This window comes from Wallemia ichthyophaga (assembly GCF_000400465.1).
Source record: "Wallemia ichthyophaga EXF-994 unplaced genomic scaffold scaffold17, whole genome shotgun sequence".
NCBI lineage: Eukaryota > Fungi > Basidiomycota > Wallemiomycetes > Wallemiales > Wallemiaceae > Wallemia > Wallemia ichthyophaga.
Genome location: NW_008806290.1, coordinates 26439 through 48113, shown reverse-complemented (window position 1 = coordinate 48113; position 21675 = coordinate 26439). Strand labels below are relative to the sequence as shown.

Here is a 21675-nt window from a genome sequence, read left to right as displayed (position 1 = left end):
ACCCTCGTTCCTAGTCAGGCAGATAACGGCGTACATAAAGTTATTATATAGCTTTGACTGATGAAATCTGTGAAAATCAAGTAGCTCGATACTCTTTCTATGGTGGCTTTAAAGGTGTATCGGAGTGATTTAGCATCTTTGAAGATTTGGATGTTGGTATTATACAAATTCCGTGAATGCTCAACCAATTGCGGTTTGAGTTGAGCAGAATCAATTTGATTGGGAGATGAATAAGATCGAGAGTAGCGCAACATATTCAGTAGGACTCTCAAGTCACCCTTTCTTGGTCATTTGCAGGATATCTTGAGCAGATTTGATAAAATCGAATGCTTAGTACTGTTATAAGCCCTTGATAGTACAAAAAAAAATGTATTTAAAGCGCCCTGTCATCCCATAAATGCATCTTGACGCCATCATCCAAATTGAACTATCAGCTAGTTTAAGGAAAAGTCGTAACAATGAGGATTAGAAGATGTGTCAAAACCTATAAACACTCCTTTAGCTGTCCTTAGACGCAACTGCGAATACTACCTGCTGGGCGAATTAGGGAGGAAGGCAAGACAAGGTGACGATTAGACAGAAAGTGCTGCGAGGGTTGGGTTGGGTTGAGATTGAGATTGAGAATGAAGGACAAACACAGCAACATATGACATTCGATATGCAAAATACTCGCACACTGCCCTCACAACACAGTCAAACATAAAAAATAATTAAAATGAAAATGCAATGCACCACACCTGTAAAAGAACCTGTTACAAACCGGTTACTTAGCACTCAGGTCCACTTCAGCCATGGATCTCTCCAAGCGGGATGCCTCTATAGCTTTTTTCTGCTCCGCTAGCTGTTGTTCACTCTTGAAGGAGTCTTGATGTGGAAAGCGAGTATTGAGGAGGCAGCGCAATTCTTCGACGCGGTCGGGTTGGTGATGAGCGACGAACAGCATCATACGAGTAGCCGAGGGGACGTCGAGAGGGTGAGATTGAGATTGAGCATCGACACTCCCTTTCCCGACGTTCATGACAATGTTGACTGCATCTCTTGCACTACCTTGACCACGAATGAGGATTATAGCCTCAGCAGCGCCCAGTACCCTGGTAGGGTGGAGGGAGTGATGCTGCAAGTAGTCAGCATTCCAGCTTTCAAGGTTGGCGTCAGCTGGGATGAGGGTGTGCATAGCCTCGTGCAGGGCTTGCATGATCTCATCACCCTCTTCCTCCTTCTGCTTCTCTGCATCCACTAGCGAATGTGTCAGCGTATTTATATATGTGTGTGTATCCGCTCACTAGCTAGCTTCAATTTCAACGACTGCACATGAAGCATTCCACAGTGAGGGTCGAGCGCTCTGGTACTGTTGAGCGCGCGCATCGCCTGAGCGTACTTCGCTCTCCTCAGAGCCACTTCGAATTGGACGTGATGGAGATCGATACGTTTGCGTTTCGTGGCGGAAAGTGGAGCGAGAATTCTAGCCGCAGCTTCCAGTGGCTCTTCCGTCTTGATGATCCCATGGCCGTGTGGATCCTTGTCTTCGGCGGGTGCTGGCAGACCATCTGCATCTTTACCGTCCTTCCCCTTGGCTTTTTGCTGCGCTGCTGCCTTTTCCTTATCTTTCTTGGCCTTCTTCTGCGCCTTTTTATCTTGCTGGTCATCTGCTGTGCTGAGTCAGTACTAGCACGCATAGGCTACCCGTACACACCCTGCGGGTTGGTGATTTGCTCAACTATACGTGGGTCATCGTGTAACTTCATATACATTGAAGCAGCCTCGATTGCAGAATCGACGTAATTTCTATCCTCCCTCAACTCATCCTCCAGCTCGAGAGCAGTGAGATAAGATCTGATAGTGTATTTCCTCAAGCAGTATATGTGGAAATCGTACTGGTCTTCTTCCCAGGTATTGAAAGTGTCGAAAAGCTGATGGAGGCGCTTAAGAGCCATACCATACTCGCCCTTTTTGCTGTACGCCTTGGCTTCTTCGCGCATGAACCATATAGCTTCCATGTCGCACAAATCCGCCGCAGATGTCGGAGCTGCTTTACGAGTAAAGAGACTGAGGATTTGCTCCGCTTGCTCTATCTCCCCATTGCGTATCATGTACTTGGCCGATTTGCAGTTGAGGAATCTGTCTTGTCCATCGAGCTCCCTGGCTATCTCTACTGCTTCAGTGGCTTCGGATTGACATCCCAATCTTTTCAGCGTACGGCCCTGTGCGAGGTAAAGTTCCGGCAGTGTTGGTGTATGCTCTATAGCCACTTTGACTACTTGCAGTGATTTTTCATATTGGCGAATTTGCGAGTAGTGTTGGGAGAGGTAGTAGAGAGTCCAGATGTATGAAGTCGTTGGCTGGATTTTGTCTGTTGGTATTAGATTGTGCGCTAGAACAAACGCTATAACTCACCATCTGTAGAGGTGAACTTGCACGACTTCTCAAGCTCGGTGCGGTATCCCTCAGCCAAATCACCGAGGATTTGCTGCTTTTCAATGTCGCCATAGAGCGCTTTGATGTCTACAAAAAGAGAAGGAACACCCTTTGTGATTCTTGTGGTGAGGTATTCGTGAGCAATATCCCTGAAAGCATTGTGGGTTGCGAGGTCTAATCTGAGTCTCTGGATAACACCAGCCTTTGGGAATTGTTCGAGGAAGAGGGTGAGTGTTTTGAGTGCTGAAGATTTGTCTTGCTCGCTGAGGTTTTGAGTGAAATCGATACCTTTTGTTTTGAAGAAACCGATATAGTAAGCTCTGTTTTCGGGGTTGCTCTGAATGAGCAGTCTCCAAGCATCTGCAGCTTCATCGGGTTTGTTGAGGAGAGTCAAGAAGCGTGCGTGAGACTCTCTCCAAGCGACGATATCACATATATTAGGTTGACGCTCGACAAGTAGATCAATAGCCTGTTGAAACAAGCCAGATTTCTCAAGAATAGAGATGTGATAGAGGAAAACCTCGCTCATTTCATATTTGAGAGAGCTATCAGCATTTTCAAGGTCAGTGAGAGTAGATTCAAAGTCAGAGAGGATTCTAAGCGCTTTATCGTGATGACCAGCCAAATCTAAAGCCACAGCAGCGCTAACCCATTGAGTACGCATAGAAGGACGAGTTTTAAGCAAGAAGAGGCGTTGTTCCACCAAAGGTTGGAATTGACGAAGGTGAGTGGATAGGGTGCAAACATCCCTAATCAAAGCAACATTCTCAGAATCATGACGCAAAGCTTGAGTGTAAGATTTAAGCGCATCTTCGTATTTGTGTTCCTGGCGCTGAATGATACCAAAAACATGCCAAACGATGTGTGAGGTGAGGCTTAATCTAACGCCTCTTCTCACGTATTCCAAACCATTATCTTTCTCGCCCATATTGTAAAGAATCAACCCTTTCATTGCAAGCGTTTCTGTCGTGTATCGGTGAGGAAGGAGATAAAAAAGACAGAGAGAAACTAACCGCCGTGTTCAGGATTCTTCTTCAGGATGGAATCAGCGGTTTTAACGCCTTTCTTGTATTGCCTTTCATCGTGGAGTTGCTTTGATTGAGCTGTTAAAAATATCCCAATACTCCTTTAATCGCCATATACCCACAAGTAACTGCCTGAACAAAGAAATTTCTTTGTTTCCGAGCTGCGATGATTTTGGTGGTGGCATCTTGGTGGAACGAGACCAAGGAGAATAGTGCTGGGTTGAACCAGAACGATCATCATTGGAATATTATTACAGTATGAGTGGGGATACACCAGATATTCAAGAATCTCAAGATATCTACCTGAATAAAGATGAAATGCTTGAAGAAGATGTTGAGGATACGGGTGAACCAATGGACGATGATGAAGGGGATGTTGAAGGGGATGTTGATGGAGATGGGGATGTTCAAGGTGACATGGAAGATCAACAGGCTGTGAGTTTATCATCGTTGTTCCCTCCACGCTTTTCTAAAGAAGAAACAGAAATTGGACATGATTAACGCAAAAGATGATTCCATTCAAGGATTCTTTAATCACAAGGAACCTGTTTACGCTCTATCCATACACCCAATCAACCCTGATATCGTTGCTAGTGGTGGTGGTGACGATAAGGCTCATATTTGGTCTATAACCGACGGAGAACACGCTATTGCCGTCTTGGAAGGACACACCGATTCAGTAACTTCAACTGCATTCTCAAGTGATGGTCAGTTGTTAGCTACAGGTGGTATGGATGGATTTGTTAAGATCTGGGATTCCTCAGATTGGTCTTTGAAGGTTGATTTACAACTTGGTGATGAATGCACGGTTAGTTTTAACCTATTTAGTCATTTACCCAACTAAATTATCTATAGTGGATTGATTGGCATCCAAGAGGTAACGTTTTACTCACTGGTTGTGCAGATTCGACCATTTGGATGTGGAAATTACCAAAAGGTGACAATATGAACGTATTCTCTGGGCACACCGAGATGGTCACCTGTGGTAGATTCACCCCAGATGGGAAATCTATCGTTTCTGCTTCTTCAGATGGCTCACTCATCATGTGGTCACCAACAGAAGCAACACCAATAACAAAGATTACTGGAAATGATGCTCGTTTTAACCTCGATGGTGGTATAACTGCCATGTCAGTGAACCCTGCAGGTACAATTGCAGTCGCAGGTGGTGCTGCAGGTGGTGTGAGAGCTGTTAACCTAGCAAATGGTCAAGTTGTAGGTAGTTTCGAATGCCACAAGGAAGGTGAATCTATTGAAGCTATCTCATTTTTACCTGAAGGTGCTGCTGGTCAAGGTCCTGCTGGAGTTGTTGTCACTGGTGGTACAGATGGTGTTATCAACGTGATTGATTTAACAACTATGCGTGTTCGTAATACAATAACTATAGAGGAACCTGTCACAGTTTTAGAATTCCAAAAACAGTCTCCTTTCTTTACTGTTGGTTCAGTTGATCATAAAGTACGCATATTCGATGCACGTACAGGTACACTTTGCAAAGAATTGGAGGGTCATTCAGAACCCGTATTGAGTATTGCAGTTTCAAGTGATGGCAGTAGAATAATATCAGGCTCGGATGATGGTACAGCTTTGGTATTTGAAGGTGATAGTAATACAAAGTAAGAAAATGACTTTATTTATACATTGATTAATCGCTTTCTTCATCGCTATCTGATTCCTCGACGACAACTCTTCTATTTGGGTTGACGAAGAGGTCGCTGTCTTGGTTATCTTGGCTATCTTGGTTGTCTTGTTTGCTTTGGTTGTCGCTCGTAACATCAGTATGTCCTATAGCGAACTCTTTTGGCCTGTATATTCGATAAGAGGGGTAAAGACATATTCACCAAATACACACCAAATATCAGACTTTCTTAGAGATTTCTCTTCAGCGGAAGAAATGACCTGAGTCATCTCAGCCATAACCTTTGTTTTAGGATCGTTGAAGAGACTCAAGTAGCAGTAAGAGCCCCTCTTAACCCAAGTCTTTGTCTTCCTTGAACTGCTCATACTTTTGCCGAGTTGGACGAGAATATCAGTGATGCCGGTGCCACCGTGAGCAACGACGGAACAAGGAACTTGTACAGTGAATTGACCACTGCCTTTGGGATGACCAACTCTACCAATTGTAGTTTTATAATTTTCTTCAACTGCAGCCATCACCACGGTAACTAAACAAAGTTGAATTAAATGGGAAATAGACAGAGTGCAACGGTGAACAATAGCAATAACGATGATGATGATAATAAGGATGTTAGTTGGTTTATTCAATTGATGATATTCTATTCCTTACACCAACTCAGTTCTATCAGCTGCTTGGTATATCACAAGATGCAACAGCTGAAGATATCAAAGTGAGTAATCAAAACCACTTGATTGGCTGTCTAATCTCCCAAAGAAATCCTTCAGAAAACTCGCCCTGATTCGTTCGTCTGCGATAAACCTCGTTATCGTCACTTACTGATTTGGTATTGATTGACAGATCACCCTGACAAGAATCCTTTGAATGTTGAATCGGCCAACCAGAAATTCTCACGCTTACAAGAAGCTTATGAGACTCTATCGTATGTCGACCAACTCCCCCTTCCACCTACCTAAACCGTTATCCCAGCGACGATCAAGAACGCGCTTGGTATGATCAGAATATCCACACTACAGATGAAGCCGGTGCGTTTGTTTATAACGCCTATACACCCGCTTATCCTTGCCCAGGTGAAGAGGATGATGCAGCTGCGTTTGAAGATATGCTCAATGGACGCAATACCAAGTCTCGTCTCACAAAAGATCCTGGCATTACCACCAGACAGCTCATCCGCTTCTTCAATCCAAAGCTTTGGCATGGTTATGATAGTTCATCCAAGGTACACCTACAACTTAGCTCATTTCCGCTACACACATCTGCTGACATCATTCGCAGGGCTTCTACACCATCGTTGGTGCACTCTACGCTCGTCTTTCTGAGGAAGAGTCTACAGCAGCACCTTATGACTTGGGTGAAGATAGCGGACCGTGTCCAGATTATCCAGCTTTCGGGAATGAAAACACACCTTTCGAGAGCACGCCTAGAGATTTCTACGCCCTTTTTGGTGCATTCTCCTCACGCAAATCTTTCGCTTGGCGTGATTTATGGCATCTGCGCGATGCTCAGGATAGACGAGTGAGACGTATAATGGAGAAAGAGAATAAAGCAGCACGCGAAGAAGCGAGGAAGGAGTACAACGATACCATCCGTCAACTAACCTTTTTCATCAGAAAGAGAGATCCGAGATATCGCAATTACGCTAAGAAGCAAGCTCAATATAACTCCCCTCACGCCGCACAAACCAGAAGAAGCGAAGCTAATGAGTGGCGCAAAAAGGAACGTAATCAGGTTGCTCAGAATTTTGTCGAACAGTCTTGGCAACAGGTCTCACCACAAAATATCGCTCTTGAGGAAGCTGAGGAGTTACAAGAGATGGAAAGACTACATTGCTTTGCATGTGACAAGAACTTTAATTCGGAGAAATCATTCCAAAATCATGAAAAGAGTAAAAAACACTTACAGACTGTAAAAATGTAGGTAGTTTTGGGGTTTTGATATTACTTAAAAAACTAACAATAATTATAGCTTGCGCAAACATCTCGAACGCGAAGAACGTCAACTGGCAAAGAATGGCAGTGGACATAGTCTCAATGAGAGCAGTCTGCAAGAACACGATCATGTGCAGGACGCTGCCAGTAGTACTATGGGTACACCTGGAGAGTCTACCCCAACACTCAGTAACAATGTGGAAACAAAAGTGGATAATTTGATTAACCAGACTGAGAAAGAGCATGATATTGAGCGTGAATTGGACGATCAAGTAGATCAATCACACCAAGCGCATCAACTCCATCATCTTGAAAGTGAATCTCACACTGAGACTGACACTACACACACCTCCGACCTTGGAAGCGTAGACTACGAAGAGAAAAAAATAAACGAAGAGATTGACGAGCAAATTGTCTCTCAAGTTAATGACTTGCAAGTGGATCACAACCAAAATGGGCAAGCAACACAAGCCAATCAACCCACACAATCCCAACAGCCCACTCAAGACGACGACTCGGATGGTAGAGACTCTCCGGTTGTAGTGAAGAAACCTCTTTACATACCCGACGCAAAGCCTCAGCGCACCAAAAAGGAAAAACGTAGAGCACGCGAAGCTGCCAAACGAGCACTAGAGAATGCTGTACCGATTACGCTAGTGAGTTTATGATATACTGTTAGGGGTTTAGTGTATCTGACTTGCACGTTCTTCTCCCCTAGTACTGTAATGTCTGTCACGAACCCTTCGGTTCACGAACAAAGTTATTCAACCATAGTGAGCATTTTGCTCTATGCAAACTGTGCTCAACTAACCCAGCTATCTAGTCAGGGACACTGCTCACGCTCTGCCTGGTCCTGATGACCACAAGCACAAAAAGAACAAAAGGAAAGGAAATGGAAGTGGAAATGGAAATAGCAATGGAAAAGGAAATTACAAAGTACACCACCCTGCACCAGCACCCACAGCATCAACCGCGACATGAACATAATTGGGGCAAATGGATATCTTCACCACTTGATTTATTTGGCATTTTTGCATATTATAGGAGATTCTTTATCATGTAACACAGATGTATTTGCATATCCTGGTAATAGAAAGAGATAAAGAAACAGATAGATGTATTCACATATCCTAGAAATAGAAAGAGATATAGAAACAGACAGTATACTTGCAAGAACAAATAACAGCTAGTCAACGCATATGGCTCATCCGACCCACTGTCTCGCAGCGACGAACATTGAGAACCATGGTCCAGTGCCTTTCCAAGCGGCCGACTGAGTAGGATCAATGTACGAGTTAGACTGAGCCATAGTGTTACGTTCGGGGCTTGAGTATTATGTTAGCAAAAGCGAGCTATGCCGAGAAGCGTCTACTCACTGAGGCATCAGACCGAGAACGCGACCATTAGCAGCGACTACACCCCCGATAGCATCAGGCGAACCGTTAGGATTAGCGGGGTAAGTAGAAGCCCACTTATCATCGCTGTCGATATACCTGATAGCGACACCCCCATCAGCGGTGAGTGCGTCCTTAGCGTTATCGCTGAACTCAGCCCTACCTTCACCATGAGCGACGGCTATAGGGAGTTTCGAGCCCGCGAGTGGTTTGAGGAAGATGCTCTGCGTGTTCTTCTCGATCTCGACCATAGTCGTACGCGCCTCGAAGCGGTTCGAACGGTTTGGTTTCCACTCTGGCCAGTGTTCTGCGCCGGGTACAATCGGCTTGAGGCACCCGAAGAGTTGATTGCCGTTACACACCCCCAAGGCGAATTTGCGCTCATTATGGAAGAACTCCTTGAACTCCTTTCTCGCTATCGGGTTGAGGAGGATCGACTTCGCCCAGCCAGAACCAGCACCAAGGACATCACCATACGAGAAACCACCACATGCAGCCAGACCGGTGAAATCTTGCAGTGAGACACTTCCCGAGAGAATATCGGACATGTGCACATCAACCGCCTTAAATCCAGCCATGTCAAAAGCCCAAGCCATCTCCATATGTCCATTTACTCCCTGCTCGCGCAAAATAGCTACACTCGGACGCTCAGTGAGTGATGTCGGCAATCTCGACAGCGCTGGGTCAAAAGTAAGGTTGTAGCGCAGACCTGGGTTCTCGACGGCAGATTTTCTGATTGTTGCGTATTCCTCATCTGCGCATGCCGGGTCGTCACGGATCGTTTGCATCTTGTACGATGTCTCTGCCCAGTATTCCTGTAACTGAGCTCTGGTGCTTTCGTAGATGATATTGCTGTGCTGCACGACGGTGATGTTTTCATTATCAGGCGTGACTCTGCCGATTGCGTGGATCGCGGTTGGGGGGAAACCGGCCTTGTGGAATGTTTGAGCAAGCAGAGGCAGCTTGTTCGACTGCACTTGGAGAACTACACCGAGCTCTTCGTTGAAGAGCGACGATATTGGATCAGATCCAAGCGAGTCTGTCATCACCTCAACACCTGCGCGTTGTCAGTTGGTATGGTTTGCATGCACGAAGCTTCCCACTCACCGCATCGACCAGCAAAAGCCATCTCAGCGATGGTGGTGAAAAGACCACCATCACTTCTGTCGTGGTACGCCAGCACTAACTCAGGATCAACTTGGCGAGCGAGTTGACAGGCAGCGAAGAATGTTTTCATGAGGTTCGCGTCGTCTACATCCGGACACTCCTTACCGATTTGCTTGAACACTTGCGCGAGCGCTGATCCACCCATACGCTGCTTCTTGTTTGCGAGATCAACAAAAACAAGGGAAGTTTCGCCGATATCCCTCCTCAATTGTGGTGTCCAAGACAAACCGACGTCGGCAACAGGAGCGAAAGCCGTGACGATAACGGAGAGAGGAGCGGTAACCTGTCTGTCGTCTCCGTTCTCATTCCACTTCATAGACATGGACATGGAGTCCTTACCGACAGGAATACCCACGCCGAGTTTAGGACAAAGATCCATGCCGACAGCCTGGACAGTCTCGTAAAGACGTGCACCCTCACCTTCGTACCCAGCTGCGCTCATCCAGTTGGCTGAGAGCTTGACTGTTGTGAGATCCTCTATGTTGGAAGCTGCTGCGTTAGTCAACGCTTCAGCAACAGCCATCCTTCCACTAGCTGCAGCATTAAGAAGAGCGAGCGGTGTTCTTTCTCCACATGCCATAGCCTCACCCGCAGCATTGTCAAATCCATACGATGTACGCGTGACAGCTACATCTGCAACTGGAACCTGCCATGGACCTACCATCTGCTCGCGCGAGACAAGACCGGTAACTGACCTGTCACCGATGGTGATCAAGAAGGATTTCGAGGCTACTGTCGGTAACTTCAAAACACGTTCAACTGAATGCTGCATGATCTCATTTATCTCCATATTCCGATGCAGGTATTTACCAAGACTGGTGTCGAATTCCTCCCTATGTGGATGGGCGGTTACAACTTGACGAGACATTCTAGGTGTCTTGCCAAAGAGGATGGACATAGGAAGATCGATTGGGGTGTTGCCAAGTAACTTGTCAGTCAGGACCAGCTGCTCCCTCTCTGTAGCACGTCCAACGATAGCGTAAGGACAGCGTTCACGTCTAGCAATAGCTTCGAAGACACCAATGTTGGTCTGGTCGACAGCCATTACATAGCGCTCCTGCGACTCGTTGCACCATATCTCCATTGGCGACATGCTCTCATCAGCTAGCAAGACGTTGCGGATTTCGAAGTGAGCGCCTAGACCAGCATCGTGAACAAGTTCAGGTAAAGCATTGGACAAACCACCAGCGCCAACATCATGGATGGACTGAATAGGGTTGGTGTCGTCTAAAGAAATGCAGCTGTCAATAACCTGCTGACAGCGACGTTGCATCTCCGGATTCTCGCGCTGCACACTTGCGAAATCGAGCTCTGCAGAACTAGAACCAGAGGTCATGGAAGAGGCAGCACCGCCACCCAAACCAATGAGCATGGATGGACCACCGAGGACAATGACATGTGCACCGACGCTAATCTGACCTTTGTGGGTGAATTGAGGGCGGACATTACCAAGACCACCTGCCAACATGATTGGTTTATGGTAACCTCTAATTTCAGTCTTGCCTTTGTTATCAACAGGTACCTCCTCGGAGAAAGTACGGAAATAGCCAGAAATGGCAGGCCGACCAAATTCGTTGTTGAATGCAGAAGCACCAAGTGGACCATCAATCATGATATCCAAAGAGGAAGCGATGTGGGATGGTTTGCCAAAGTCAGTTTCCCAAGGTTGACGGTTGTCTGGGATGATTAAATTGGAGGTGGTGAAACCACTCATGCCAGCTTTAGGTTTCGAACCTCTGCCGACGGCGCCTTCATCGCGAATCTCACCGCCTGATCCTGTAGCAGCGCCAGGATAAGGAGATACAGCCGTTGGGTGGTTGTGGGTTTCGACCTTGGCCAAGATGGGCATATCCTCGGGGCTGGCGGTGTAGACAGGTGGACCGTTGGTAGCATCGTTGACAGCAGCGAATCTAGCAGCTTTGGAGCCCTTCAAAATGGCAGCGTTGTCAGAATAAGCGCTTACAGTGTTGTTGCCGTTAATGACGTTTTCAGTGTTTCTAATCATTTGGAATAAGCTGAGATCGCGTTGGTGACCGTCGATAGTCCATTGAGCGTTGAATATCTTGTGGCGACAGTGCTCAGAGTTGACTTGAGCAAACATAAACAATTCGACATCAGTTGGATCTCTCATGAGGGCATTTTGAGGGTGACTGACGAAGGCGCCGACGAGGTACTCAATTTCATCGGGAGAGAGGGCCAAGCCGAGAGATGAGTTTGCAGTAATGAGGGTCATTCTAGCATCATTTTCATTTTTTGGTAGGGGGACGGTGTTGAGTTGGGCGGGTGAAAATTTTTCGAACATGTCTTTGTCCAGAGGTGGGTGGTCAATCAGTAATTGAGTCATTCTATCGAATAACAAATGAGAAATAGGAGCAATATCATTGATAGAGAGAATGGAATTGTCAGTGGTTTCAATGACGAAAGCCACACCTCTCTCGATACGATCAACGAAGCCATCCAAAGTACACATTTTAGCGATATCAGAGGCCTTTGTGGACCAAGGGGTAATTGAACCTGGGCGTGGAATAACGTAGAATGCGTTTGTGATGTCGAGAGTGCTGGATTCTCCGTAAACGAGAAGATCATTGAGAATGGAGTGTTGTTGGGCATTTAAAGGACTTTGTAGATTAACGAAATGAACGAATCTGGCTATAACAGATTTAACATTATTTAAAGACTTATTCGCAGCAAGAGAGAGAGAGTGCTGCTTAGCAGTTGGCAAGGCTGCAGGGCCAGGGAGTAAAATCATGCTATAGATTGAATGTCTTAGTGAAAGCTATTAAAATCCAAGCAAATTCTCACGAATTAGATGGCAATGACTGGGAAATGACAGTGAGTGATCAACCCACCTAGCCCACCTAGAAATGTCCAAATCATCGTTAAATTTAAATAGAAATAGCTTTAATTTGGAGTCGTCTGCAGAGGTGGATGGTATTGTTAATGAGCTTCTCAATATTGAATTGATCAACGCGTTGAGATGGTCCACAGAGGTGCAAATGAGACGCGAGGAGCGTGAAATTACCCAAGATAGCTTAGATGATGAGCTTATTAGTAAATTGAAGAAGCTCGGTGGTTCAATTGGCGTTAGAGTCGCTGAGAGGTGGGTTAATCACCAATACGCTGTGATAACGCGATTAATGATCGAACAAAGGATTTCACAAGGCCGTGGATCACTTGGAAATGATTTAGAAGTCATCAAACTTCTCTGTAAAGAAATTTGGACGCATCTTTACGGGAAACAGCTTGATAACCTAAGAACGAATCATAAGGTGAATTTGAGTGAATTTGAGTGATTGAATTGGAGTATAATGACAACAATAGGGTACCTATGTTCTCTATGATAACCTCTACAAGCCACTACTCAATGTCAGCAGCTCAGAGGCAAATGCAGCGAGGAGGTTGGATATTGTGGGTGACATAGGCGTATTTAGGGCTATACTCTAACGAACATAGTATCTTTCCACTCAAGTTGGTATCATACAAGGATGCCTTAGTGCATTTCAACTCGATTCACAAGTCACCTACGATATCAATTCACTGCCTGGATGTGAGTTTTTGATAAAATAGAGTTAAACAGCTTATATAGAATTACAGGTACATTTCAAGTAAAGCTATTTAAATGAATAAACTCTCAAATACCCAGATTAAACTGATTTGCTTGCCTTCTTCCTTCCATCATCATCCTCATGTCTGATAAACTGCAATCCACAAGCTGGGCAGACGACGTAGACGAGACTATCGCAGCGCCTGAACCTGAAATAAAGACTATAACGTCTCCAGACAGCGATGTTATTACATCCATCGAAGTACGCACGCTGCCAGATGGGAAGAGAGTACAAGTCACTAGAAAGTTTAAAAAAGTCTTGAAAAAGTCAAACGTCAATCACTCAGTCGCTGAGCGTAAAAATTGGCCAAAATTTGGTCTCGAGAAGGGAAAACCACCTGGTCCAGACAGGGCAACAACCACCGTCGGTGAGAATGTTGTTTTGAAATTATCTGCAGGAAACAAGGCTGCCGTTGATGAGCCTTCTGAAGAGCAGTTGATGAAGGAGCGTCTCAAATCGAAGAAGATTGTCTGTAGATTGTGTAAAGGTGATCACTTTACAACTAAATGTCCATATAAATCTACACTCGGCGATCTCGATTCTGCTCAAGATTCCACTCAAACTCCAGATGAAAGTAATGCGAACCAAGGTACTGCCACTGCTGCAAGCACAACCGGCAAATACATTCCTCCTTCTCAAAGAGCTGGTGCTAGAGCTTCCGGTGCTGGTCCTGGTGCTCCTTCCAGAGATGAATATCCTACATTGCGTGTCACAAACGTCTCCGAAGACACACACGAAGACGATCTCAAAGAATTGTTCAAGAGATTCGGTCGCGTTCAAAGAGTATTTATTGGTAGAGATAGAGAAACGAGAGCGTCTAAAGGTTTCGCTTTCGTCAGCTTCGAGATGCGTTCAGATGCTGAGAAGGCCCTTGAGAAGGTTAATGGCATGGGTTATGATAATCTTATTTTGTCTGTACAATGGTCCCAGCCAAGGGAAAAGTAAAAGTGTATTGGTATCGGTATGCATTTCAATTCATTTAATTGTCTAGGAGTATTGATTCAAGTAATGGTATGATGTTTTGCTCTACTCTAATATGCTTTATTGAGCAAACTTACCCACTGAGCGCTTTGAATCGATGCGTCTAAACCTATCTTCCTTAGCGCGCTCATTCAAAACACACACCGTAGTCAGGAAGAGACAGATGAGAATGATGATAAACCCGTAGATTGTACTGTAATTTCGTCAGCAGGCGAGCAACGCAACACACTAAGCCAAAGCGGACATACGCGTATACCGAGCTAATATAATTACTCGCAAAGTTGACGATTGGCGTCATACACCCGCGTTTATTATCAAGGTCTAAGCAGAAGTCCTGCTGGGCGTCTTCTGAGAAAAGGCCTGCATCGGTGGTATTCTGATATCCTGTGAAGTGTGAAGTTTGCGATGTGAGTGGGGTGTGCTTTTATACAGGAACTTATGCATACCACAGCATTCGAACTATCGAGTGTCAAATAGACAATAGCACAAGCAAGAATGCTCACATGATTCTGTATCTTGATCTGCTCGTCTGGTGAATGTTCCTTCCAAAGATCCGCCATTACTAAGGCAAATGAGCGTATGTTTTAACAAACCACTTGTCAAGCTCACAGCTACGTTGATTGAGTGATAGTAGCCAGAGAGAAGAGCCGATGACAATTACAAAGACAGCTAAGAGAATGAAAGTAAAGTTAAGTACTTTCAAGTGTATCGCGCGCCGTCGCAGAATTGCAAAAGTCGAGTAAGCGACGGTGATAACGATTAGAATCCCGAGTACGAAACCAGCTGAGGAGGAGTGAGAATTGAGTGATTATTTACCCATGTAACACCAACCAACCTCTCTTCTCTTCATCGTTGATTACCAAATCTCTCAATAAATCTGGAGATTTCCAAGCAGTAGACACTGATATACACACAGAGCCAGCGACGAGTAAACAAATATCAAACAGCGCCCATATTCCAAACATAATCTTTGTCGGCATTTCGACGTCCAGCGTCCAGTCCTCGTAAGCCTTCGTGGTCGTTTGGGTGATAAGAAGGGCGTGCACGTAACTGAGGACGGCCGGGATCAATTCCATACGCGAGATTTTTATGCGATGACTGAAAGCAGTGATTATAGGTAATGAATATAAATAAATTACAGGGGTTTTAAACGATTCTTATTTGTCTTACTCTTTCATTGCCTGCTCGTCTTGCAATTGCCCCCCATCCTTGTTAAAAAGCGTAAAAAGGTCCGTTATCAGTTTTGATGCTTCCTGCGGCGTGCGTTAGCCTTGATTGTAATATCCTGCGTCGAGCAACACCCACATGAATCAGCTTTGGTAGCTGCTTGTACTCCAGCTCACCGCTTCCGAGCATTTGCGTACCTCTGATAGCTCCATCCTTATCGAAGAGTAGCGTGTACGAGATGAGACCAGGGACAGCGCCCTCAAGCGAGGTAGCGTCAACGAAGTAGATCGATTGAACCTGTAAGTGAGTGAGCGAGTGTACAGTATCACCCAGCCTCCCTATACGTACAACATTGAGTGTTATCGACAATGGCAGGTTATCTATGCCAGGAATTGGATCACCTTCATGCCACTGATCTACCAGTTCAAAATCAGCAGCGCTTCTGTTCTTATTCCCAGAGCCACCAGTCTTCAAACCAAATTTCTCGAGATCCTCATTGATATTCTCCCCCGCTGTCTCGCCCTGTGCCTCGAACACTAGCGGACGAGTTCTAGGCAGCCTCGTCTCAGAAAGGGCCATCTTTACGGCTAAGAAGAGTGTGTCGATAATGCTGCTACTGCTGCAATTCTCAGCTGACATCAACGCCGCAGACATCTGCAGTCTGAACCACTTTGATTTATCGCCAGCATCTAATATTTGAAATACGCGTGGTGGAATAATAGGGGATAGAGTGACATTTACGAGATTTGAGAGTAAGCCTGGTGTAATAAGTGGTGGTATCTTTTGTGAATTCGCAGCAGCACTCGTGTACTCCACTTGAGCATCTAGTCCACCAGCGCTGAATCCCTCAACGACATCAAGCTTGATACACACCTGCCATTCACAGCCTGCACCACAAATGTATGCCGAACCAGAGCTACTCGGTGAATTCCCAGTTTCGAATTTGAGGCTGCGATAATCGTCGTAGTTTCTTCCATCAATTCTCTCCATTGGAGTGTTTATTAGTCCCTCCAACGCATAACTCGTCTCTGGCTGTGAATAGTGCGCTGCCATTGGTCTCGCCGGGATTTTTGTACGAATTCAACCAAGAAATGGACAATACAGGGATAATAATTGGCTGAAAATACAAATGTCTATTGGAGTGTCCAGATTATATTTGTTATCACGTGTCCACCTGATTTACCCAACAAATAGTCACTTCTAGCCACACATGATTTACACGATACACACAAAGCAAAAACAAGGCTTACACTCTCACCATCAAAATCCCATTAATGCCACTATCCACTTTCGCAAATGGTCTTGTTCACGCTCTGAACTATCTAAATGCGAGCACGATGGCCACTCTCGTTGGCCAGGTACCTGAGATATTTGAACTGAAATTGGCAAGTACTAGTAGTGGCAGCGGCAGCGATAAACACATTTCTTCAAAACAAATAACACTACTCGCACCCCTCAATGAAGCTTTTCACGGCAGCGGAATATCACAACTAAGCACGAGCGACCTCCAGGATCTACTAAATTACCATATACTCGATGTTTGGATACCCAATCGTAATGGCAGATACGTTTCACCTAGCCTTCTCACGAGATACACTGACCTGCCCCACTCGCACCCCACACAATCACTCATCGTTGACGTAAATGGGAGTTTCACAACAATCGTTACTCCTCTCTCTCGTCTGTGTGTTCAAGCCAAGTCATCCTACATGCACCTTCACATATGGACAATACCGCAATTGATCCAGATCCCTGAAGATTTTTTCAATACTCTCTCAGCCATGAAGATGGACCAAGTTGCCGATTTTGTTTCTAGCGCTTTTCTCGCGCATGTAATTAGGGGCATGACCGGTGTTACAGCTTTCGTGCCTACATCTCAGGCATTTTATGAGCACCATCATCACAATAAACAAAATCACCAAGACAATAAGCGCGATATCGCGCTGAGACACTTCTCTACTAATAGAACTCTCATCTATTCGTCTGATCTCGTCGATGGTATGTCCCTGGAGACCCTCTATGGTACCTGCGTCGCTATCGTTAATGGTCTCGACGGTAGGAAGAAAGTCGTCGGGAATGACGGGTATACTACTGCCAATATACTCAGAACTGACATCTTACTGTCTAATGGTGTGATTCATGTGAGCTGGGTTCATATAGATTTGAGTCTTACCATACTAACTAAGTGAAGATTATCGATAAAGTGCTGTAAATGATTTGAATTGCTCTCTTGATTGCCCTCGTTCTCGATAAAAAACTCGCATCGCATTTATTCTAATCAATACATTGCATTTTAATGACCCATATTCTACCTCTACTTCTTTTCTACTTGAACTTCCATCATCAATCAAATTTGAAAAGATGAGAATTATAAATTGATAGCCATACCACTCCACAACACAGGAGAGTGGTTCGAGCATTAAGGTGAGTTTCAGTTGGAGTAGCTGGGACTTGCACAGAGTATCATGATGGTACTCTTAAGTAAGTTGCGTCTGAATCAAAATTGACGACAAACTATGCCTTTTTGACTGAACTCTATGCACCTCAGCTATTCTCAGCTATATCTGAGAGAAACATACTGACTGATATTCCAAGCAGATTATTATCATTATGGGCTAAATTCCTGTCATAGACGAACGATCTACGAATTTCACATGTCCTTTGTGCTTTATTTTACTTTGTATACATTATGAAAGTTAAACGAGAATATTACTGACCTGATTAAATGTATATCAAATATTTACTTAATTGGCCTTCTTTTTTAGTATGAGAGACAGCGTTTTATAGATTCATGCGACTGCGCAACGATAATTGTGCTTATTTCTAGCTAATAGGCATTAACGTCCACTTTGTACAAAACAGAAATATATAAATAAAAATGCTCGCAATAGACATCGGTTCGATGGTCTAGGGGTATGATTCTCGCTTTGGGACACCAATTTGCGAGAGGTCCAGGGTTCAAATCCCTGTCGAACCCTTAATTTTTGCGGAGTATCTGTTCATGTCCTACTTTTTATTCCATGTTATCTTGAAGCCGTCAGGGTCACTGTTACATTTTATCAACTCTCCATCTTGATCCGAGCATTACTGTTGATCAGTAAAAATTTCTTACAAACAAAGATCAACAGACAATGCCCGAGTCGTCAAACAAGCTATGAATTCATGGTACAATACAAAAAGATAGAGTTAAGTAGATATAAGGCAGATTAATGTTGGTATAAAAGATTGAGGATTGAGGGGATCAGAACCGTTGAGTTTCTCTAAGTTTACGCTTGATAAAGTATCTATTATCAAGCCAGCCGTATGCTTTCGATAGAGTAGAGTAAATAGTATGTCTGCTTGAAGCGAAAATGAAGTGATTCCTACAAAGCGGACACTTTGCAAAGACGATAGTGAATGAGTTCATATCGTAAGAGTCGTCAAGGTGTTTGCAAGTGATGCAATGACAAAATCTAATAACGAGCTTAAAGTTATCTCTAACTGGAATATAAGTTGAAATATCTTCCAACTCAGCTAATTGTTCATAAACCCCACCTTCGCTGTAATTATTGCAGGGAATGTCTATTGCGAGTAACTGCAAATTGGAAATCTGCATCAGTCTCGTAATAAAGTGGTTCAAAGATCTTGGAATGTAATTCAATTTTAGGTTAAGTTGTTGTAATTTGATGAAATTGTCAAACTTTGCAACACTTCTGCAATCAATGAAATCTGTCTGATAAGCCATACTTGATAGATTTTCAAGTCTGCTAAACTTTTCCAGTGTATCACATTCTATATCGTAAGTTGATCCATTGTGCTTGTACATTACTTGCGTTATCAATTTGGCTTTTTCGTCATCGTTTATGAGATCATTAAGATAGCCGTTAAAACGTCTGAGAGTCATATGATGAGACTTATCAGCATTATGCTTATCCAGCTTGGGTGGATTAGGTCCATAGATTGCTGTAATAACCGGTTGGTACCTTGAGCCGAGATTGTAGCAGCGTCGGCAAGTTAAGGAGAGTTTCGGAGAAAACTCGGCAATCATCATTAAAAGCTCATTTGGGAGTGTCATGATGCTTGGTAGGGTGTTATCGTAGTGATTTACACTTCTTTTCATTTGTTTTGGTTGTTGGGAGAGGGAGAGGAAGGTATGTCTATGAGCTATAATGAGCTATGAAATATTTATATTCCCACTCTAGCCTCTCCTTATCCCATAACCACCAAATCAGCCCAAGTGGATGCACTCAACCTGGCTTTTGCTTAGAAGCAAACTGCATCCCAATTCCAAGGGAAATTCCTCTCCTTCTAATCTAAAGGATAAAATTGATTACGTCTTGCAAGAATACTGCAGATCGCGAGACGCAACAAAGCTTCTCAGTCATTTCGGCATCTCAGGCGCATCAGCCAAGCATAAATTATCTCAATTCAGAGAAAGTGCGTTAAATGAAATCAGATCCAACTCTTTATCCGACTTGCAAGCCTTAGGTTGGGATTTCAACTCAAAGCCGGTAACAGAGGCGGTATCCCGTGGTAAATTGATTGAGAGGGCTGTCCAGCAGCGACTCGTTAGCGATAATGTCCCAAGCGTACTCCCAATCACAGACTTTCGTCAACCTGCTCTAAAATACTCAAAAGCTAGAACGATGCGTAGAAAGTTGATACTGCACGTTGGTCCAACTAACAGTGGAAAAACTCATAGCGCGATATTAGCACTATCACAAGCCAAGACTGGTATTTATGCAGGTCCGTTGAGATTACTCGCTCATGAAATATTCCTCCGTCTAAACCAAGGCTCTATTAGTCCTGGAATGGGTCCAGATGGTAAACCACTCCCACCAGGTCCACCGAAATCGTGCAACTTATATACAGGTGAAGAAGTGCGCATAGTTGATGCAGAATCAGGCTTGAAAAGCTGTACAGTGGAAATGGTACCCCTAGATCATGAAATAGATGTTGGTGTGATTGATGAGATTCAGTTGATAGCAGATGACAGTAGAGGTCCTGCGTGGACATCAGCCGTGTTAGGTATGCGTGCAAAGGAGCTGCATATATGCGGTGAAGAGACCGTCGTTGGGTTGATGGAGAGGATAGCTAAGGAAACCGGAGACGAGATCGTCGTCAATCGCTACAAACGTTTGACTGAGTTGCGAGTGGGCAAACCACTGAGCACATTGAAGAATGTCAAAAAGGGTGACTGTGTGGTCACTTTCAGCAGGACTGGCATTTGGGCACTCAAGAGGAAGATTGAGGACTTGACCGGGCTACGCTGCGCAGTTGCTTACGGTGGTCTCCCTCCTGAAACTCGCGCGGAGCAAGCGAAGCTCTTCAACGACAAAGATAGCGGGTATGATGTTATGGTTGCATCTGACGCTATTGGAATGGGGCTGAATCTGTGGGTCCATTCATCTCAACTTTGCTGCGAAATTGATAGGTCAATGTAGGAAGATTCGACGTGTTGTGTTCGAGACAGTACACAAATGGAATGGTACAAAAGAAGTACCTCTTTCGATATCACAGATGAAGCAAATCGCTGGGAGAGCAGGTAGATATGGAGTGAATGAGAAGGAAAATGTGATTGAAACCAACAATGCGGCTATACAAGAGGTGGATGATGAGTCGGGTGTAGCTACAACGCTCAATCCTATGGATTTGCAGATATTAGAAAGAGCGATCAATGCAGAAATACCAACAATCAACAAAGCAGCAATTGGTGTATCGAGTGACACACTCAAAGAAATCAACAATCTCATGCCAGCGAGGCCATCACTTGGGGATTTGATAAAAACGCTCACAAGTCTGATTAAAGTGTCTAACAACTACTTTGTCACATCAAATACCAACTTTCTGCAGATGGCAGATATAGCGAGTGAACCGCTTTCACAATTACCTCTGGAGGAGGCATTCAGGTTCGCTATGGCGCCATGCAACACTCGTGATGCCAATGTGGTGGCCGCGTCATGTCGGTTTATAGACTCTCAAGCGCAAAGTGAGACAATAGATCCAGAAGTGTCACTGAATGGGTTAGGATTGGCGCAACTGGAAGCTGTAGAGAGGGTGATGAAGAATCCAGCCCATCAAACACCACTGACACCCGACACACTCAACACGCTAGAAAGTTTGCACAGATCACTGGTACTTTACACCTGGCTCAGTTTCAGATTCACGCTTGACTACACGAAACGCAGCGTAGCGCAGGACTTGAAGTTGAGGACGGAGAAGGGTATTGAGTATGTACTCGAGAATGTACATTGGCTGGGTAAGCAGCGGAGCAAGAAGATGACCAAAAGTCGAAAACCCATTGTAATGGAGGGCTTACCGGATGCGTAGTGGTTAGTGGGTAGATATAAATTATTAGCATGTATTAGATTAGTTTGA

The 21675-nt window shown here is 44.6% G+C and overlaps 10 protein-coding genes and 1 non-coding gene across 11 annotated transcripts; 6 read left to right on the top strand and 5 right to left on the bottom strand.

Annotated features, from left to right (window-relative positions):
• Window positions 1-763: 763 nt before the first annotated feature.
• J056_001636 (N-alpha-acetyltransferase 15, NatA auxiliary subunit) lies at window positions 764-3625 on the bottom strand (the record flags this gene model as incomplete). The annotated part of the gene is made up of 6 exons (XM_009271264.1): window positions 764-1236; window positions 1284-1649; window positions 1694-2350; window positions 2395-3378; window positions 3429-3507; window positions 3563-3625. 6 exons carry the CDS (start codon window positions 3623-3625, stop codon window positions 764-766), a joined length of 2622 nt encoding a protein of 873 aa, XP_009269539.1.
• Window positions 3626-3698: 73 nt separating this feature from the next.
• On the top strand, window positions 3699-5060 carry J056_001635 (uncharacterized protein; the record flags this gene model as incomplete). Its single annotated transcript, XM_009271263.1, has 3 exons — window positions 3699-3875; window positions 3925-4248; window positions 4296-5060. 3 exons carry the CDS (start codon window positions 3699-3701, stop codon window positions 5058-5060), a joined length of 1266 nt encoding a protein of 421 aa, XP_009269538.1.
• A 25-nt stretch (window positions 5061-5085) lies between these two features.
• Window positions 5086-5594, bottom strand: J056_001634 (putative RNA-binding protein EIF1AD; the record flags this gene model as incomplete). Its single annotated transcript, XM_009271262.1, has 2 exons — window positions 5086-5245; window positions 5293-5594. The coding sequence occupies 2 exons, from the start codon at window positions 5592-5594 to the stop codon at window positions 5086-5088; spliced, it is 462 nt and encodes a 153-aa protein (XP_009269537.1).
• A 30-nt stretch (window positions 5595-5624) lies between these two features.
• On the top strand, window positions 5625-7985 carry J056_001633 (DnaJ-like protein subfamily C member 21; the record flags this gene model as incomplete). The annotated part of the gene is made up of 10 exons (XM_009271261.1): window positions 5625-5687; window positions 5738-5788; window positions 5833-5860; window positions 5917-5998; window positions 6046-6101; window positions 6147-6295; window positions 6352-6989; window positions 7042-7660; window positions 7723-7777; window positions 7828-7985. The coding sequence occupies 10 exons, from the start codon at window positions 5625-5627 to the stop codon at window positions 7983-7985; spliced, it is 1899 nt and encodes a 632-aa protein (XP_009269536.1).
• Window positions 7986-8376: 391 nt separating this feature from the next.
• On the bottom strand, window positions 8377-12314 carry J056_001632 (Phosphoribosylformylglycinamidine synthase; the record flags this gene model as incomplete). The annotated part of the gene is made up of 2 exons (XM_009271260.1): window positions 8377-9455; window positions 9506-12314. 2 exons carry the CDS (start codon window positions 12312-12314, stop codon window positions 8377-8379), a joined length of 3888 nt encoding a protein of 1295 aa, XP_009269535.1.
• Window positions 12315-12429: 115 nt separating this feature from the next.
• Window positions 12430-14115, top strand: J056_001631 (Eukaryotic translation initiation factor 3 subunit G; the record flags this gene model as incomplete). Its single annotated transcript, XM_009271259.1, has 5 exons — window positions 12430-12665; window positions 12717-12834; window positions 12887-12973; window positions 13019-13112; window positions 13286-14115. The coding sequence occupies 5 exons, from the start codon at window positions 12430-12432 to the stop codon at window positions 14113-14115; spliced, it is 1365 nt and encodes a 454-aa protein (XP_009269534.1).
• Window positions 14116-14211: 96 nt separating this feature from the next.
• On the bottom strand, window positions 14212-15227 carry J056_001630 (uncharacterized protein; the record flags this gene model as incomplete). Its single annotated transcript, XM_009271258.1, has 6 exons — window positions 14212-14344; window positions 14400-14535; window positions 14598-14610; window positions 14655-14713; window positions 14761-14934; window positions 14987-15227. The coding sequence occupies 6 exons, from the start codon at window positions 15225-15227 to the stop codon at window positions 14212-14214; spliced, it is 756 nt and encodes a 251-aa protein (XP_009269533.1).
• Window positions 15228-15317: 90 nt separating this feature from the next.
• J056_001629 (uncharacterized protein) lies at window positions 15318-16371 on the bottom strand (the record flags this gene model as incomplete). Its single annotated transcript, XM_009271257.1, has 3 exons — window positions 15318-15404; window positions 15457-15615; window positions 15667-16371. The coding sequence occupies 3 exons, from the start codon at window positions 16369-16371 to the stop codon at window positions 15318-15320; spliced, it is 951 nt and encodes a 316-aa protein (XP_009269532.1).
• Window positions 16372-16592: 221 nt separating this feature from the next.
• Window positions 16593-17530, top strand: J056_001628 (Transforming growth factor-beta-induced protein ig-h3; the record flags this gene model as incomplete). Its single annotated transcript, XM_009271256.1, has 2 exons — window positions 16593-17459; window positions 17510-17530. 2 exons carry the CDS (start codon window positions 16593-16595, stop codon window positions 17528-17530), a joined length of 888 nt encoding a protein of 295 aa, XP_009269531.1.
• Window positions 17531-18214: 684 nt separating this feature from the next.
• J056_004893 lies at window positions 18215-18295 on the top strand. Its single transcript has one exon. It is a non-coding gene; the product is annotated as a tRNA-Pro (tRNA).
• Window positions 18296-19538: 1243 nt separating this feature from the next.
• J056_001627 (uncharacterized protein) lies at window positions 19539-21627 on the top strand (the record flags this gene model as incomplete). Its single annotated transcript, XM_009271255.1, has 2 exons — window positions 19539-20692; window positions 20742-21627. The coding sequence occupies 2 exons, from the start codon at window positions 19539-19541 to the stop codon at window positions 21625-21627; spliced, it is 2040 nt and encodes a 679-aa protein (XP_009269530.1).
• Window positions 21628-21675: the final 48 nt, after the last annotated feature.